Source organism: Rhinatrema bivittatum, chromosome 6, assembly GCF_901001135.1.
Source record: "Rhinatrema bivittatum chromosome 6, aRhiBiv1.1, whole genome shotgun sequence".
Classification (NCBI taxonomy): Eukaryota; Metazoa; Chordata; class Amphibia; order Gymnophiona; family Rhinatrematidae; genus Rhinatrema; species Rhinatrema bivittatum.
Genome location: NC_042620.1, coordinates 241916963 through 241934138, shown reverse-complemented (window position 1 = coordinate 241934138; position 17176 = coordinate 241916963). Strand labels below are relative to the sequence as shown.

General features: G+C 45.1%; 1 protein-coding gene across 9 annotated transcripts in view; it reads right to left on the bottom strand.

Annotated features, from left to right (window-relative positions):
• The window catches only part of MBNL3 (muscleblind like splicing regulator 3), a 272637-nt gene that overhangs the window by 80292 nt on the left and 175169 nt on the right, over positions 1 to 17176 (bottom strand). For all 9 annotated transcript variants that reach the window (XR_003857482.1, XM_029606676.1, XM_029606678.1 and 6 more), the window contains exon 3: positions 13066 to 13230. Coding sequence is in view for 8 of the 9 variants with exons in the window: in XM_029606676.1 (XP_029462536.1) it covers positions 13066 to 13230 (165 nt within the window). In the remaining variant the exon portion in view is untranslated. The remainder of the gene's footprint in view (positions 1 to 13065; positions 13231 to 17176) is intronic.

Here is a 17176-nt window from a genome sequence, read left to right as displayed (position 1 = left end):
AAGTATTCATAAAGCTGTTAAAAATATTTAGAAAGGGAATCTGTCTTTTCTAAACATTATCAAAAGTATTCTGCAGTATCAACATTTTGGTCCATCTGTTTCTTGTAACTAGCTTTATAAACTCCAATCACAGTGTTTGCTTGATAAAATGTAAACAATGCAAGGTTGCTGTTCTACACTAGCAACATTTGCCAGACTTTTTTTTCCTACTACATATTTAGAAAATAAAACAAGAGAGACACAGAACTTTAAATTAAATTAATAGGCTGTAATGTCCTGATTTTCTCTTTACTATCTTCTCAGGAGCGGAGCTGCATCTTAAGCCTTTTGGGTGGTAGTGGGGGTGGAATACAGAAATTCTCCTCTTCTAGATTTACACTGCACAAGAGGTGTGTGAAAACTACAGAGACCATGAATCCCCAATAGGGAACAGGAAAAATGTCAAAGATTCAGCACATGCCCTTCCCCCTTGAATCCTATCTGCTGGCCAGAGCTTCAGAGCAGCCTTCATTGTGCACCTAGGATTACTCTGGCACACTGGCAGTCTCGGCCTGAAATCTTGAAACTAAGTAATATTACGAAACGTTATTCTAACAGACACAGATACTCAGTGCATATTTGCACCGTGTATGGCCACACTTAGATGTACGATGGTTATTTTATAAGCTGTGCATAATGCGTATTAAAAATATACATATCTTTATCCTGGAGCATACGCATGTGTGTATGTTTAGGCACGAATACATTTATTTATTTATTTACATCTTTTTATTATACCGACGTTAAAGTCGAAGATTCTTATCACACCGATTTACATCGAACCAAAAAATTGTGAAAAGTTACAAATAACAAGTATCAAATTAAGGAGAGAGTTAAATATAAATTATAGATGAAAGAGTAGGCTAATGAATAGCAAGGAGGATGAACATAACGTATAATAGGGCTGATCAACAAAACAATGTAATAAAACCTCGTGAGAGGAAACAGATAAATTCCAAATTAATTTGGCACTTAGTTCGGATCTCGAAGAGGGAGGGGGTATGGCAGAGGGGGTGGTGTACGGGGAGGTGGGGGGAGAGGCCACAGATGGTCAGGGAGGGGGCAAGTTAAACGAAGTTACAGCAAGAATTGCACGTTAACTGTAACATGAGTCTGTGTTTGTGTCGCAGGATATTAAGGAAAGGCTTGTAAGAATAACCAAGTTTTCAATTTCTTTCTAAATGTGAGTGGGCATTGTTCCTGGCAAAGCTCAGGGGGTAAAGCGTTCCATTGCGAAGGTCCGGCGGTGGAGAAGGCACGTTTTCTTAATGAAGGGTGGATCGTAGCCTTGGCGGAGGGGGTGAGTAGAGAAGCCTTGTAGGCAGATCTGATTGGTCTGGAGGAGGAGTGCATGTGGAACGGTATTTTAAGCTGGACAGAGGACTGTTTGTGGATGGTTTTATGTATGATGGTGAGGGACTTATAGAGGATTCTGAAATTAATGGGAAGCCAATGTAGATTCTTGAGAATGGGTGTGATGTGTTCTCTTCGATTAGAATTGGTTAATATCCTTGCGGCGGCGTTCTTGAGCATCTGCAAAGGTTTGGTGGAGGTTGCTGGGAATCCAAGAAGTAGAGCGTTACAATAGTCTATTTTTGAGAAGAGGGTGGCTTGGAGAACCATGCGGAAATTGTGAAAGTGCAGGAGAGGTCTGAGCCTTTTTAGGATGTGTAGTTTATGAAAGCATTCTTTTGTAGTGTTGTTGATGAATTTTTCAAAGTCTAGTCGGTTATCTAGTGTGGCTCCAAGATCTCTCACGTGTGTTGTGGTGGCTGTGGAGAGGTTGTTGATGAAGGTGTTGATATCACTGGTAGAGATGAGGAGAAGTTCTGTTTTTGTAGTGTTGAGGACTAGGTTGAGGCTAGATAGGAGAAGGTTGATTGAATTGAGGCAGCTGTTCCAAAAGTTAACGGATTTAGAGATGGATTCTGTTATGGGGATCAGGATCTGTACATCATTGGCGTAAATAATATTGGGGCAGATTTTTAAAAAATACGCGAGCGCGTACTTGCACGAACAAAAGTACGCTGGATTTTATAAGATACATGCATAGCCGCGTGTATCTTATAAAATCCGGGGTCGGCGCGCGCAAGGGGGTGCACATTTGTACAACCTGCGTGCGCCGAGCCCAGCGCGAGCTACATGTTCCCTCCGAGCCCCGCTCCGTCCTCTAGTTCCGGGGGCTGGTCCAGAGGCCTCGACCATGCCCCCGGGCCGGCACCATGCCCCCGGGCCCGCCCCCGAAATGCCGGGGCACGCCCCCTCCCACCCCTTTTTGAAAGCCCCGGGACTTACGCACATCCCGGGGCTTTAGGCGCGCCAGCGCACGAGGGCCCTGCGCGCGTAAATCTGGAAGGATTTATGCGCGCAGCCCTTTTAAAATCCGCCCCATAGTGTGTTAATTTTAGATTAGCAAGGAGCTGGCAGAGGGGGAGAAGATAAATGTTAAAGAGCGTGGGAGAGAGTGACGAACCTAGAGGAACTCCATGTGTAGAGCTTATGGGGTGGGAATCTTTGTTGTTTATTCTGACCTTATAGTTTCTATTGCTGAGGAAGGACTTGAACCAACTAAGGGCAGAGCCTGCGATGCCAATATCAGCCAGGAGATTAATGAGAATGGAATGATTTACCATGTCAAATGCCGCTGAGATGTCCAGTAAGGCTAGTAGGTAGGATTGTCCTTGTCTAGACCCATGAGGATGTTGTCGGTGAGGGAGATTGGGATTCCGTGTTTGAGGATTTACGGAATCCAAACTGAGCAGGGTAGAGAATCTTGTGATCGTCTAGGTAGTCAGAGAGTTGAGTGTTGACTAATTTCTCCATCAGTTTGGCAATGAAAGGAAGGTTGGCTATTGGGCGGAAGTTGGCGGGGTCAATAGGATCCAAGTTAGGTTTCTTTAGAAGAGGTTTGATGGTAGCAATTTTCAATGGGTCAGGTACTGATCCTTGGGCTAGGAAACAATTGATAATTTCTGCTAGTGGTTTGGAAATGGTGTTAGGTATGGAAAGTAGAAGTTTTGTAGAAATGTGGTCTGAAGGGTAAGAGAAGGGCTTCATGTTCTTGAGAACTGCTTCAATTTCTAGAGATGATGTTAGCTCCAAGGACTCAAAGTTGCTTTTTGGTTGTTTGGTGAGGTGTAGCAGGGGGGAGGCTGGGTGTTTGCGAGGATGAGCGGATCTAGGAGCTTGGAGATTTTTTTCTCGAAGAAGGTTGCCAATTCATTTGCCTTGGATTGGGCTTTGTCATCCGGGATGGTGGGAGGGGAGGGTTTGGTAAGTGCAGACACATAAGAGAAAAGAGCCTTAGCGTCGTAGAAGTAGTTATGGATTTTGCTGGCGTAAAAGTCTCTCTTAGTACGGAGTACTAAGTGTTTCCTGTAGGAGTGCATAGTGGCTTTGTATGTTGACTTCGAGGTATGGGTGGGGTTTTTGTGCCATGTCTGTTCTTTGCGTCTTAGTCCTAGTTTAAGGATTTTCAGCTCCAGAGTGAACCATGGTTTTTTGTTTTTAGAAGACGGGTTGATTTCTTTGGTGGTCAAGGGACAAATTTTATTTGCAACAGAGCTAGTGATGTTGAGCCAAGTCGTCAATGCAGAGTCTGCGTTGGAAAGGTCGAGGTTTTGTAAGTCCATAGAGAGATGGGAAATTAGGTCGTCCATAGAACATGATTTCCTGAATTGAATGGTTGTTTTGGGGATGGGGGGATCCAATTTTTGTTGATCGTTAGGTCTGTAGTGATCATCAGATGGTCAGACCATGGGATAGGGGAGAAAGCGGGGGGGGGGGGGGGGGGGGGGAGTTGAGTGAGATAGAGTTTATGAAGATAAAGTCCAGGGTGTGGCCAGCTTTGTGGGTGGGGTTGTTGATGATTTGCTTAAAACCCATGGCACTGAAGGAAGATAGAAGAGTTTCGCAGTTGGGAGTCAGGGGGATCGAGTCTACATGGATGTTGAAGTCTCCCATAATGATAGCTGGGGAGTCAGCATTGATGTGTTTGGCAACAAGTTCAATAAGAGAAGGATCTGAGTCTAGGATTCCTGGGGGGGAGTAGATTAGGCAGATTTGTAAATGGTTAGACTTGAAAAGGCCTATTTCTAGTTTAGAGGCAATTTTCAAGGTTTGAGAGGTTAGTTTTAGCTCTTTTTTTGCCGCTAAAAGGATGCCACCACCTTTTTTTTTTTGTCTGGGTATAGAGAATATGTCGTAGAATTGAAAAGGTAGTTGGTTGGTTAGTGCAATGTCTGTGGGTTTTAGCCATGTTTCCGTAATGGCAGATATCTGGTTCCGAGTCCAGAAGGTAGTCATTAAGAATGTGGGGTTTTTTTGTGATGCATTGTGCGTTAAACAGCATTAGTGAGATGAGAGAGAGACCAAGGAATTGTGTTAGAGGGGTGGTCATGATGGGTATTAAGGTTCTCTTTTGGTGAAGTTGAGTAGGGGTTGCTGGCTTTCTCCTGTTTTGGTAGAAGTGGGAAATTATAGGGATAGGGTAGGTTAGCATCATTAGGTTTGTTTTATGGCTGTTGAGAAGGAAGTAGAGTGGTCAGTAGGAGGCAGGAGGAAGGGAGGGAGGGGGAAGTGACTGTCGCACTCGGTGGCTGCACGAAGGGGCGCACAAAGGGCAGGCCCCTTTTTCGCTCTCCTTAGGCGTGCGACTGGGCAGTCTAGGGGAGTTCCGGGGGGAGCCAGCCGTTCCTCATATAAAGAAGGAGGAATCTGAAAACTTTACCGCCTGGGGCAGCAATGCAATGACAGCAAATGCATTGAACGCACGTGCTTTTTCTACCTATTTTAAAAATATGCGCGTGTATATTTTATGTGCAAAAATTAAGTAGGACTTACTCGCATAAAACCCCAATTTACATGCAAATGTTGCATATTTTAAAATGCACGTGGAATTTAAATTAACCAGTTTACTAGTTACACTACTACCCATCTCCAGGTCAATGAGACCCACCTGGTTCTTCAGCCTGAATTCCCCTAGTTCACCCAGACCTCCCACCCAGCCAATACTACACAATAAACAAGTCTGATATCAATTATGCAAGATAATTAGCAGGTGTAAAATTCTACGAGTAAGTTGCACAATGCATGTCCATGTCTTTGAAATAGCAACTGACATATGGAATTGCTGGCTCCGCCTTGGAACACCCCTAGACTGCCCCTTCTTTACTTGTGGACCTGCTGGCTCCGCCCTGAAACACCCCTAGACTGTCCTTCTTTATATGAGGAACTGCTGGCCCCACCCTGGAATGCCTAGACTGTCCCTTCTTTATATGAGGAACTGCTAGCCCCACCCTGGAATGACCTTCTTTAAATGCGGAACTGCTGGCCCTGCCCTGGAATGCCCCTAGACTGCCCCTTCTTTAAATGAGGAACTGCTGGCTCCGCCCTGGAATGCCCCTAGACTGCCCCTTCTTTATATGAGGAACTGCTGGCACCGCCCTGGAATGTCCCCATACTGTCCCTTCTATACATGGGGAACTGCTGGCCCTGCCCTGGAGCACCCGTAGACTGCCCCTTCTTTACATGTGGAACTGCTGGCCCTGCCCTGGAACGCCCCCAGACTGTCCCTTCTTTACATGCGGAACTGCTGGCCCTGCCCTGGAACGCCCCCAGACTGTCCCTTCTTTACATGCGGAACTGCTGGCTCAGCCCTGGAGCACCTGTAGACTGCCCCTTCTTTACATGGGGAACTGCTGGCTCCACCCTGGAACGCCCCTAGACTGCCCCTTCTTTATATGAGGAACTGCTGGCACCGCCCTGGAATGTCCCCATACTGTCCCTTCTATACATGGGGAACTGCTGGCCCTGCCCTGGAGCACCCGTAGACTGCCCCTTCTTTACATGTGGAACTGCTGGCCCTGCCCTGGAACGCCCCCAGACTGTCCCTTCTTTACATGCGGAACTGCTGGCCCTGCCCTGGAACGCCCCCAGACTGTCCCTTCTTTACATGCGGAACTGCTGGCCCTGCCCTGGAACGCCCCCAGACTGTCCCTTCTTTACATGCGGAACTGCTGGCTCAGCCCTGGAGCACCTGTAGACTGCCCCTTCTTTACATGGGGAACTGCTGGCCCCACCCTGGAACGCCCCCAGACTGTCCCTTCTTTACATGGGGAACTGCTGGCCCCGCCCTGGAACGCCCCCAGACTGTCCCTTCTTTACATGCGGAACTGCTGGCCCTGCCCTGGAACGCCCCCAGACTGTCCCTTCTTTACATGCGGAACTGCTGGCACCGCCCTGGAATGTCCCCATACTGTCCCTTCTATACATGGGGAACTGCTGGCTCAGCCCTGGAGCACCTGTAGACTGCCCCTTCTTTACATGGGGAACTGCTGGCCCTGCCCTGGAACGCCCCCAGACTGTCCCTTCTTTACATGCGGAACTGCTGGCCCTGCCCTGGAACGCCCCCAGACTGTCCCTTCTTTACATGCGGAACTGCTGGCTCAGCCCTGGAGCACCTGTAGACTGCCCCTTCTTTACATGGGGAACTGCTGGCCCCACCCTGGAACGCCCCCAGACTGTCCCTTCTTTACATGCAGAACTGCTGGCTCCGCCCTGGAACGCCCCCAGACTGTCTCTACTTTACATGCGGAACTGCTGGCTCAGCCCTGGAGCACCTGTAGACTGCCCCTTCTTTACATGGGGAACTGCTGGCCCCACCCTGGAACGCCCCCAGACTGTCCCTTCTTTACATGCAGAACTGCTGGCTCCGCCCTGGAACGCCCCCAGACTGTCTCTACTTTACATGCGGAACTGCTGGCTCCGCCCTGGAACGCCCCCAGACTGTCCCTTCTTTACATGCGGAACTGCTGGCTCCGCCCTGGAACGCCCCCAGACTGTCCCTTCTTTACATGTGGAACTGCTAGCTCCACCCTGGAACGCCCCCAGACTGTCCCTTCTTTACATGCGGAATTGCTGGCTCCGCCCTGGAACACCCCCAGACTGTCCCTTCTTTACATGGGGAACTGCTGGCTCCGCCCTGGAACGCCCCCAGACTGTCCCTTCTTTACATGCGGAATTGCTGGCTCCGCCCTGGAACGCCCCCAGACTGTCCCTTCTTTACATGCGGAACTGCAAGCTCCACCCTGGAACGCCCCCAGACTGTCCCTTCTTTACATGGGGAACTGCTGGCTCAGCCCTGGAACGCCCCCAGACTGTCCCTTCTTTACATGGGGAACTGCTAGCTCCGCCCTGGAACGCCCCCAGACTGTCCCTTCTTTACATGCGGAACTGCTGGCTCCGCCCTGGAACGCCCCCAGACTGTCCCTTCTTTACATGGGGAACTGCTAGCTCCGCCCTGGAACGCCCCCAGACTGTCCCTTCTTTACATGCGGAATTGCTGGATCCGCCCTGGAACGCCCCCAGACTGTCCCTTCTTTACATGCGGAATTGCTAGCTCCGCCCTGGAACACCCCCAGACTGTCCCTTCTTTACATGGGGAACTGCTGGCTCAGCCCTGGAGCACCCTTAGACTGCCCCTTCTTTACTCATGTATTTGTGTGCACAAAACAAAGTATGTGTATACGTTCAATTTTTACAAAATAGCGATTGTAAGGTGCATTTTAAAAGCCCTATGCGCATATTAATTAGGGATTGCGTGAAGAAGTTGGGCTTGTGCGCACTGAGTGGATTTTAAAAAGCCACCGAGATACGTGTGGGTCTTCTGCAGCATGCACATCTCGATCGTTTTCGAAAAGGGGCGCAGCGCGGGCATGAATCTAAGATGTGCGTGGAAATACTGACGCAAACTGGCGCGCCAAGACCCCTTGCCATGCAACTTTACTTCTGCTATGGATGACGTGCAAGTTAAAAAAACGAAGAAAAATAGGCAGATCTGCAGGGTTTTAAGGGTCGGAGGCTAACTGTGAGGAAGGAAGGCTATTAAATTAGGGGGTTCGGAGGACTTCTCCCTTAACTGGGTGAAGTGGGGATGAACTGGTAAAACTGGGAATAGCCTGAGCTGGGCCCCTTTTAAAATCCCCTGATTTACACGGTAGATGCAGGATTTGCGTGCCCCGTTTAAAATTTGGCACGCATGTGCACGTGGCCAGGCTATTTTATAACATGCACACATATATGTGCGTGGATGTTATCAAATGGCCGTGTTCCCGGGCACGGGCCGACGTATGCACGCAGATGTGCGCACGCGTGCCGGTTCGAAAGTTACCGTCACTGTGAGTGTAGGAAACCTACGCACCTTATGCTAATGTTTATGTGCGTAACTCTTTAAAAATGTTCTTCCTTTGCTTAAAAAACAGTACCTACTTATACTATTACCATTTATCATAGCATTCAGATGGCGATTTTCAAAGCCATTTCCAACAGTAAAGCAGCGGTTTACTGGTAGGGGTGGGCTCTTTGGAAACTGCCCACCCTGTAAGCAGGCATTCTTTTGCTTTGAAAATGTCGCTGATGTGAGCCCTTAGGCTGCGGCGAACTTTCTAGGCCCACGCTGACAGCTGGCGGACATGCCCTTATAGAGACTGGAGCTGGAGCTTCACCTACACCAGTGCCGCTCCCCACAGATTGAGCCCTTGGGTTCAGGGGAGGGTTGGCAGGACTTAGGGGCAGTCCGACAAAAGTCCAGGTATGGGCACCGGTTATGCAGGCAGCGAAAGGACAGGATTCGGGTTCCAATGCCGGGGCCGGCACCAAGGAACAATGTCAGAGGTCAGGCCGAGGCCAGGGCAGGCAGAAGTACAATTCAGGGTCCGTAGCGGGTCAGTACCAGGGCGGCAGGCAAGACATGAGACAGAGGGCCAGGACCAGGCAGGAAGGACAAGGCAAGACAAACGAGGCAGGGCAAAGGCAAGAGCATGGCAAAACAAGACACAGGAACAGCGAGACAATGTAAGCTCAAGGAGTAGCAACATGCACTGCAGACAGGGCAGGTAGACCTGTTGCTGAGGCATTGAAGGGAAGCACGGCTGGGTCTTAAGTACCCATCCGTACTAACGTCGTCACCTAGCACCGTCAGCGTTTTCCCACCGCAGGCCCTTTAACGCTGAAGCGAGGAGGAGGAGCAGTATCATGGCGGCGTTCCTGCCACCAAGGAACGTGAAGCTTCCAGGGGTTAGTTGGACGGCTGCGGGACCGTCCTGCGATCGGCCCATCGTTACTTAAGGCTGTAAGTAGAAAGTACCCTTGGACTTTATAGCTGTGTGGGTAGAATGAAAACTGTCTCCATAAGACATGCCTCAGGAAAGCCCAATCGTCCCTGGCTGTCTAATTACTAAGTATTTAGTTCACTACACATCCTGTTGTTGTTTATGATGTACTGGTTTATCCTCGCTTGTTCTATGTCAAACGCATCCTTTTGCGTAAGTTACTGTTTTACTGTAAACCGATGTGATATCTTTGATGAATGTCGGTATATAAAACCCATAAATAAATAAATAAATAAATAAATAAATAAATAAATAAGTACAGAAACAAACAATTCATTATTTATTTTAGAGATGATAAAAGTTTTTCCAATTAAAAATATTGCCAGATGTCTGGAGAAAGGCATCTCTGCCCAATTCCCTGTATTTACTCTGTATCAACTAGTCATGCACCTACTCCTTCGGTAAGGGGAAACCTTACGTCATGTATATATTTTATATATATATATATATATATATATATATATATGAAGTTCCCATTAGAGGGTGGCCCTCCCGATGACTCATCTACCTGCCTTTACAGATTGTTTGGACTCTTTTAAGCCTATTTGTAAGGATTCCCTGGGAGAGCCCATCCCCCTTCTTGCAGTGCATTGGGGCGATCCCTGTATTCGAGGCTGGATGTGGCGTAAGGAAGACCTGCTTGAGATCTATCTCCTAACCAGCATACACAGTGACAGTGACCTGCTGCAGCGGAAGAATATATTTTTGCATTAACTGCTTTGAGCTCTCTCATAGGTTGGAGGTACGGAGGTTTTATTCCACCCTTCCTGCTTCTTGTTTAATTTTTTCCCTTTGGATTCATCTGATACTTTTTCCACTTGGACCTGATAAGCCATGATACCTGTATACCAAACCTTTCAAGAGGGAAGTCTTTCATCCAGAAAGATACAGAGTTTTTACAAATTCCATCTCAAGCAAGAGATCCCAGTAAAGTGCACTGATAGGAAAAACAAAGAGACAGCATAAAGGTAAGAAGAACTTTGTTGATATTGTGGGAAGGTTACTTAAGGGTGTGAGAAGTGCCCACCCGATGCTGCCTAAGGAGTGGAAAGAATTCAGGAAAATACAAGGGAAAGTGAAGTACCCTTCAGGTGCTGCATACGGAGTTAAAAGTATTCAGAGCGAATGTCTGGAAGAAGCATTACATCTGGGACGGAGTTCTGATTAAATATTGGGACTGTAGTGTATATTCTGGCCCCCTCCAGTGAGAAGAGCAAGAAAGAAAGCAATTGGCAGGTAAAAGAAGATTAAACTAACATTAATCTGTACAACTGAGGAAAGTAAGGAATTGCATGCAGGGCGTAATTCTGGGTAAATATAGAGCTTAAGTTCATAAGAACATGCCATACTGACTCAGACCAAGGGTCCATCAAGCTTAACATCCTGTTTCCAACAGTGGCCAATCCAGGCTACAAGAACCTGGCAAGTACCTAAACATAAAATAAATCCCATGCTACTGATGCTAGTAATAGCAAAGGCTATTCCCTAAGTCAAATTAATAGCAGTTAATGGATTTCTCCTCCAAGAACTTATCCAAACCTTTTTTAAACCCAGCTACACTAACTGCACTAACCACATCCTCTGGCAACAAATTCTAGAGCTTTATTGTGCATTGAGTGAAAAATAATGATATCTGATTTATTTTAAATTGTGCTACTTGCTAACTTCATGGAGTGCCTCCTAGTCCTTCTATTATCCAAAAGAATAAATAACTGATTCACATTTACCCATTCTAGACCTCTCATGATTTTAAACACCTCTATCATATGCCCCCTCAGCCATCTCTTCTCCAAGCTGAACAGCCCTATCCTCTTTAGTCTTTCCTCACAGGGGAGCCATTCCAACCCCTTTACCATTTTGGTCGCCCTTCTCTGTACCTTTAACAGTGCAACTATATCTTTTTTGAGATGCGGCAACCAGAATTGCACACAGTACTCCAGGTGAAGTCTCACCATGGAGCGATAAAGAGGCATTGTGACATTCTCCATTTTATTCGCCATTCCCTTCCTAATAATTCCTAACATTCTGTTTGCTTTTTTGACCACTGCAGCACAATGAGCCAATAATTTCAATGTATTAGCCACTATGAAGCCTAGATCTTTTTCCCCGGGTGGTAGCTCCTAATATGGAACCTAACATCCTGTAACTACAGCATGGGTTATTTTTCCCTATATGCATCACCTTGTACTTGTCCACATTAAATTTAATCTGCCATTTGAATGCCCAAATCTTCCAGTCTCACAAGGTCCTCCTGCAATTTATCACAATCTGCATATGATAACTCTGAATAATTTTGTATCATCTGCAGATTTTATCTCACTCATCATATCCCTTTCCAAATCATTTATAAATATATTGAAAACACTGGTCCAAGTGCAGATTCCTGAGGCACTCCACTGTTTACCTTTATCCACTGAGAAAATTGACCATTTAATCCTACTCTCTGTTTCCTGTCTTTTAACCAGTTTGCAATCCACAAAAAGACATCGCTCCCTATCCCATGACTTTTTAGTTTTTTTAGAAGCCTCTCATGAGGGACTTTGTCAAACACCTTCTGAAAATTCAAATACATAAGAACATACGAAATTGCCAAGGGTCCATCAAGCCCAACATCCTGTTTCCAACAGAGGCCAAACCAGGCCACAAGAACCTGGCAATTACCCAAACGCTAAGAAGATCCTATGCTACTGATGCAATTAATAACAGTGGCTAGTCCCTAAGTAAACTTGATTAATAGTCGTTAATGGACTTCTCTTCCAAGAACTTATCCAAACCTTTTTTGAACCCAGCTACACTAACTGCACTAACCACATCCTCTGGCAACAAATTCCAGAGCTTTATTGTGTGTTGAGTGAAAAACAATTTTCTCCGATTAGTCTTAAATGTGCTACTTACTAACTTCATGAAATGCCCCCTAGTCCTTCTATTATTTGAAAGTGTAAATACACATCTACCGGTTTACCTTTATCCACATGTTTATTCACCCTGTCAAAGAAATGTAGCAGGTTTGTGAAGCTTGGGAAAATCCATGCTGGCTGGGTTCCATTAAACCATGTCTTTCTATATGCTCTGTGATTTTGTTTAAATAGTTTCTGCTATTTTTCACAGCACTGAGGTCAAGCTGACCGGTCTATAGTTTCCCGCATCACTGCTGTAGCCCTTTTTAAATATCGAGGTTCCATTGGCCACCCTCAAGTCTTTAGGTACAATGGATGATTTAGCTTCCACTACTAGTAGAGACTTTACTAGAAGAAGTGGAATTACAAGTTTATTCTATCTACTGTCTTATTATTTATTGCTGCAATCAATCACAGAGGAGAAATGTAAATATTATTCAATCACTGGATCAAGCTATCAGTAAAGAAGTTGGAAACCGCAATACCTCTGCTGTGTGTTTATTGGATGCTGCGACTGTTTAATTATTGATGCTGTGCACTAAGGACAGAAACAGGACTAACTTGCAAAGATCAGGGCACAAGAGCTTTTGTTCGTCCCCACATATTGGAACTCTTAGACCCAGATGAGAGTTGTCTGGTAGGGAAGAGCAGTTGTATAGAGACTGAGAGGAGTTGTGCATAAATGGTCCAGCTCTACGTTTCTTTCTATGTGCCCCTGCGTGCCAAGTAAAGGATCCATCCCGCCCAGGGGTTACATATACATGCATACATATATATACACACACACATATACATACATACATATGTATATATATATATATATATATATATATATATACATACACACATTTTATAGCACACATATTATAGCAATAACAATGGGAAAATATTGGGAGGAGGATTTATATTCCTTGTTCTTATCTGCGCAAAGATTAAATGGAAACACCCTCTCGACTTACAATTGGCTGTAGCTGGGTGCCCGGTAGCATGAACTGCATTTGCTGTGCAAGCATGGCTGCTGCCGTCTTTTGCTGGATAAGGTTGTTGCGTCCATTGATTTCAAGCTGTGTTTTTAAATGTGGAGGAGGATGGAGATATTTGCAATTCTCTCTAGTACATCGTCCCTAAAAAAAAAGCAAACAAAATTAAACTTTAATCAGTTTCCTAATTTGGATATCCTGAAAAGGTTAAAATGAAAATACAGTTTATGAGATGCTATGTTAGACTTCCACTCCAAGCGCAAGTCGTTGAGCAAAAGCATTATTTTTTTAAACTTGTATTTGTTTGAGTCCTCCATTGTTTGACACATCATGTTTTCATAATATACACCAAAAGTCTATTTATGTAATCATGTTGTTATACTTTTAGCAGGCCATGTTTACATGCTATTTGACTTCTTTCTGTACCAGACGCTTGCTCTTTTAAAATTATTTTTTCATTATTCATCTGCATGCTGTATACTTGCCTTTTTGTAAACACAGAGAGATGTGGTGACCCAAAGAGTTATGAATCCGTAAAACGTACTCCTTTTACAGATATTCATTTAAATGGACTCCACTGTATAAAACATTGCACTGCTGCTTTCAGACCGGCTTTAAATACATTCCAAAACGGGTGATGGCGTTTCCGATAATGCAGTTAAAAGCCCGTTGAACTTGGTTTCAGGCTCATGTGATGAAGCAATAGAATTGAGGAGCTTCATAACTGCAAGCCCCTGTCCCCCAGTGGACAAGCGCCTTACTAAACACGCTGTTATAAAATTTAAAAAAAAACGAAAGGTAGTAATTTAAAAAACGCTACGTTCTCATTAAATTGCAATTCCAACTGCTCATAAGCTTTGCAGTGGCAAAGATGTGCATTTCCTTTCACTCTTGTGCAGTCTGAAGGGAGCTATGCCTAGACTTCATGGGTGAAAGGGCACAAGTGCTTCCTCGCTCTGTAAAACAGACGCCCTTGGGTTTTTTTGCCGCCTTCCCATAGACTGCCACTGTAAAACTTTCAAAAAGAACACTTAAGAAAATTGCACAAGCACTCTCTGAAAGAATAATAAAAAGGAAGAGAGACTGGACTTATTATAAACCATGACTTGTGTCACTCTAGGCGAAACCTCAATATATTTAATTAAAAATAAAAAGTTGTCATTAATACTGTATTTGAAATGAGGCATTTTCTCCAAACTGCCACATTTCCTATGTTAACATTGAGAGCAGGCAATTTCGGTGGAATGATGTATTTTTCCCCCCCCCCCTACAAACAGCAGCAACAGTTTTGGTTTGGTTTTGTGTACAATTATGGATGGGCTTTAGCCAGCATGGCGGGAGAGTACAACTAACAATACATGGCCGGATTTTAAAAGGCCAGCAAGCGCAAATCCCGGCAGATACGCGCATGGCCGGGCTGAGCGCACGCCGCGTGCATTTTCTAAATGGCCCGACCAAGTGCGTATCTGCCGGGATTTGCGCAGAAGGTCCGGGGTTTAGAAATGGGGTGGGCCGGGGCAGGGCTGGCCGGGATAGCGCCATTTTGCGCTGTCTTGAGGGAAGCCAGCGTGCGGAACTTTCTTCATCTGTTAAAAATGAAGTAAACTCGAAAACAAATTAAAAAAAAAAAAAAGGTAGGAAGAGGGATTTTAGAGGTCGAGGAGGAGTGGGGAAAAGGGAGGCAGAGTAGGTAGGGGGATAGGGAACTGGGATCTGGCTGATTGAGTTGTTGCGCATATTTTTTGGAAATCCCCGCCCCTCTTGCGCGCGCAAGTCGCAACCCGCCAAACATGCGTGCACCGATATAAAATCAGGTGGGTATCGTGTTTTATAATATGAACGCGGCGATATAAAATCAGCGCGTCCACGTGCACATGCTGGGAACCACGCATACATGGACGTGTGCGCACGGGTTACGCACACATGGACGTGTGCGTACGGGTTACGCACACATGGACGTGTGCGCACGGGCTTTAAAATCCACCTTATAAGGAATAACTGTATTGACTACAATGACGGACAAGAAACCTGCTCACATGCGTGGTGCAGTCATGCAAAAGAAATAAAGGTGGTTCCATGACTGATCTCTCTAATCAGATAATTCCTCTTACACCCTTGCCAGGCCAGCACTACAGTCATTAATTTAATTAACAGCATCCTACAAGTAATACCATTTTGCAGCCGGTTAATGTGAACTGTATCAATACCCACAGTAACATAGCTCAATAACTGATGCTATTTAGACGAATGACTTACAAGTTATCCATCTAAATGGCAAGGTTTTGAATATACCAAGCTATTTATCTGGCTTATCGGGCTAAAATCTAGCCCAATAAAAGACATTCCTGGGGCGTTTCAGGGAGGAGTTACGTTATCCGGCTAACTTCGCCGAATTTCAGTTCTACCCAGCTAAGTTATCCCGATAACTTTAGGGCTGCTTCGGACCAGGTCTATGGCTATCTGGCTTCGTGTGGTCAGATAACCAGCAAAGATCAGACAGCAAATGAAAAAAAATATATTTTGAGATTTTAGCAATTTGAATATGCCAACTTTGGGAATGTGCATATTTTTGTATGTTGCCCTTTCTTCAGTATTCCACTGTTCAGAATCTCGTTTCTCAGGCTTTCTATTTTGGTTTTGTCTGCATGTTTCTGTTTCTAATTTGTAGTCGGGCTCTGTTTTGCCTGTGTGTGACTGAACTGCAGTATTTCTGCTAGCGTGTATTTGCTCTGTAGCAGTTCAGTTTGTTCTGTTACTCCAGTAGGTGATGTATTAATGTTCTAGGCCCTGGTGTAGTATTTGCATTGCTGCTTTTCATAAGGTTGCCGTTATTTGAATCCTGAAAGTCAGTGCTATGACTGTATGGTATGGCAAGGTTCTAGATTTCTCTTTCTCTGCAGGAGTTTGTGTTACTTCACAAAGGGATGGATTTTTAAAAAGTACACCCACGCGTACTTTTGTTCGCGCACCAGACGCAAACAAGAGTACACCGGATTTTAATAGATATGCGTGTATCCTTTAAAATCCGGGGTCGGCTCACGCAAGGCTGTGCAAAATCGGCAGCCTGCGCACGCCAAGCCGCACAGCCTGCCTCCGTTCCCTCCGAGGCCGCTCCGAAATCGGAGCAGCCATGGAAGAAACTTTTCTTCCACCCCCCGCACCTTCCCCTCCCTTCCCCTACCTAACCCACTCCCCCAGCCCTATCTAAACCCCCCCCTACCTTTGTTACATTTTGTTTTATTATATTTTGTTTTATTATTGTTTTATTCCTATCTTAAAAGACCTACACTGGCTTCCCGTTAAATTCAGAATACACTTCAAAGTGCTTTCATCAATCCACAAGGCACTACATAACTTTGCCCCACTCGAGCTCAAAATCCCTCTCAAACTACACACCTCTACCAGGCCAGTGAGACAAGCCTACAAAAACAACCTTCAGATTCCACCGATAAGATCATCATTAAGTAAAAGAGCCTTCTCTACAGCCGGCCCCAAACTCTGGAACACTCTCCCGTCAGACCTCAGATTAGTGCAATGCCCCACTATATTTAAAAAAAGACTTAAGACTTGGTTATTCAATCAAGCGTTCTCATAAGCAACAGCCTGCCGAACTATTCATGCCAAGGACCCTTCTTTAGTAACCCCCCCAGAGAACTATATAGATCATATCCAGAACTCTCAGGCCTTCTTTGAATCCTTAACAGACTTAAATCCATTCCCAGATTGATACCTTGCTTCTTTGTTTTAGCCTACATTAGGCTCTGTAGCATTTACGTTATGTTATGTTATTACCCCATATAGCTGTATCCAAGTTACTTTTACCTGTTCATTGTAAGACATTAACTTGTCATTGTTCTGTTCAGAATGTAAACCGAATTGATCAGTAGCTCTGTTATTGGAAAATCGGTATATAAAAGTGCAAAATAAATAAATAAATAAATGATTGACTGGATCTGTTTATTTTCTTTTTACTTGATATACTTGTGCATTTATAAACTGCAATAAATAAATTATACAGATTAATACGGAATTTTTAATTCTAGTAAGTGCTTCAAATAATTGAAGTAAAATGTTTTAAACTTTCGTGCAT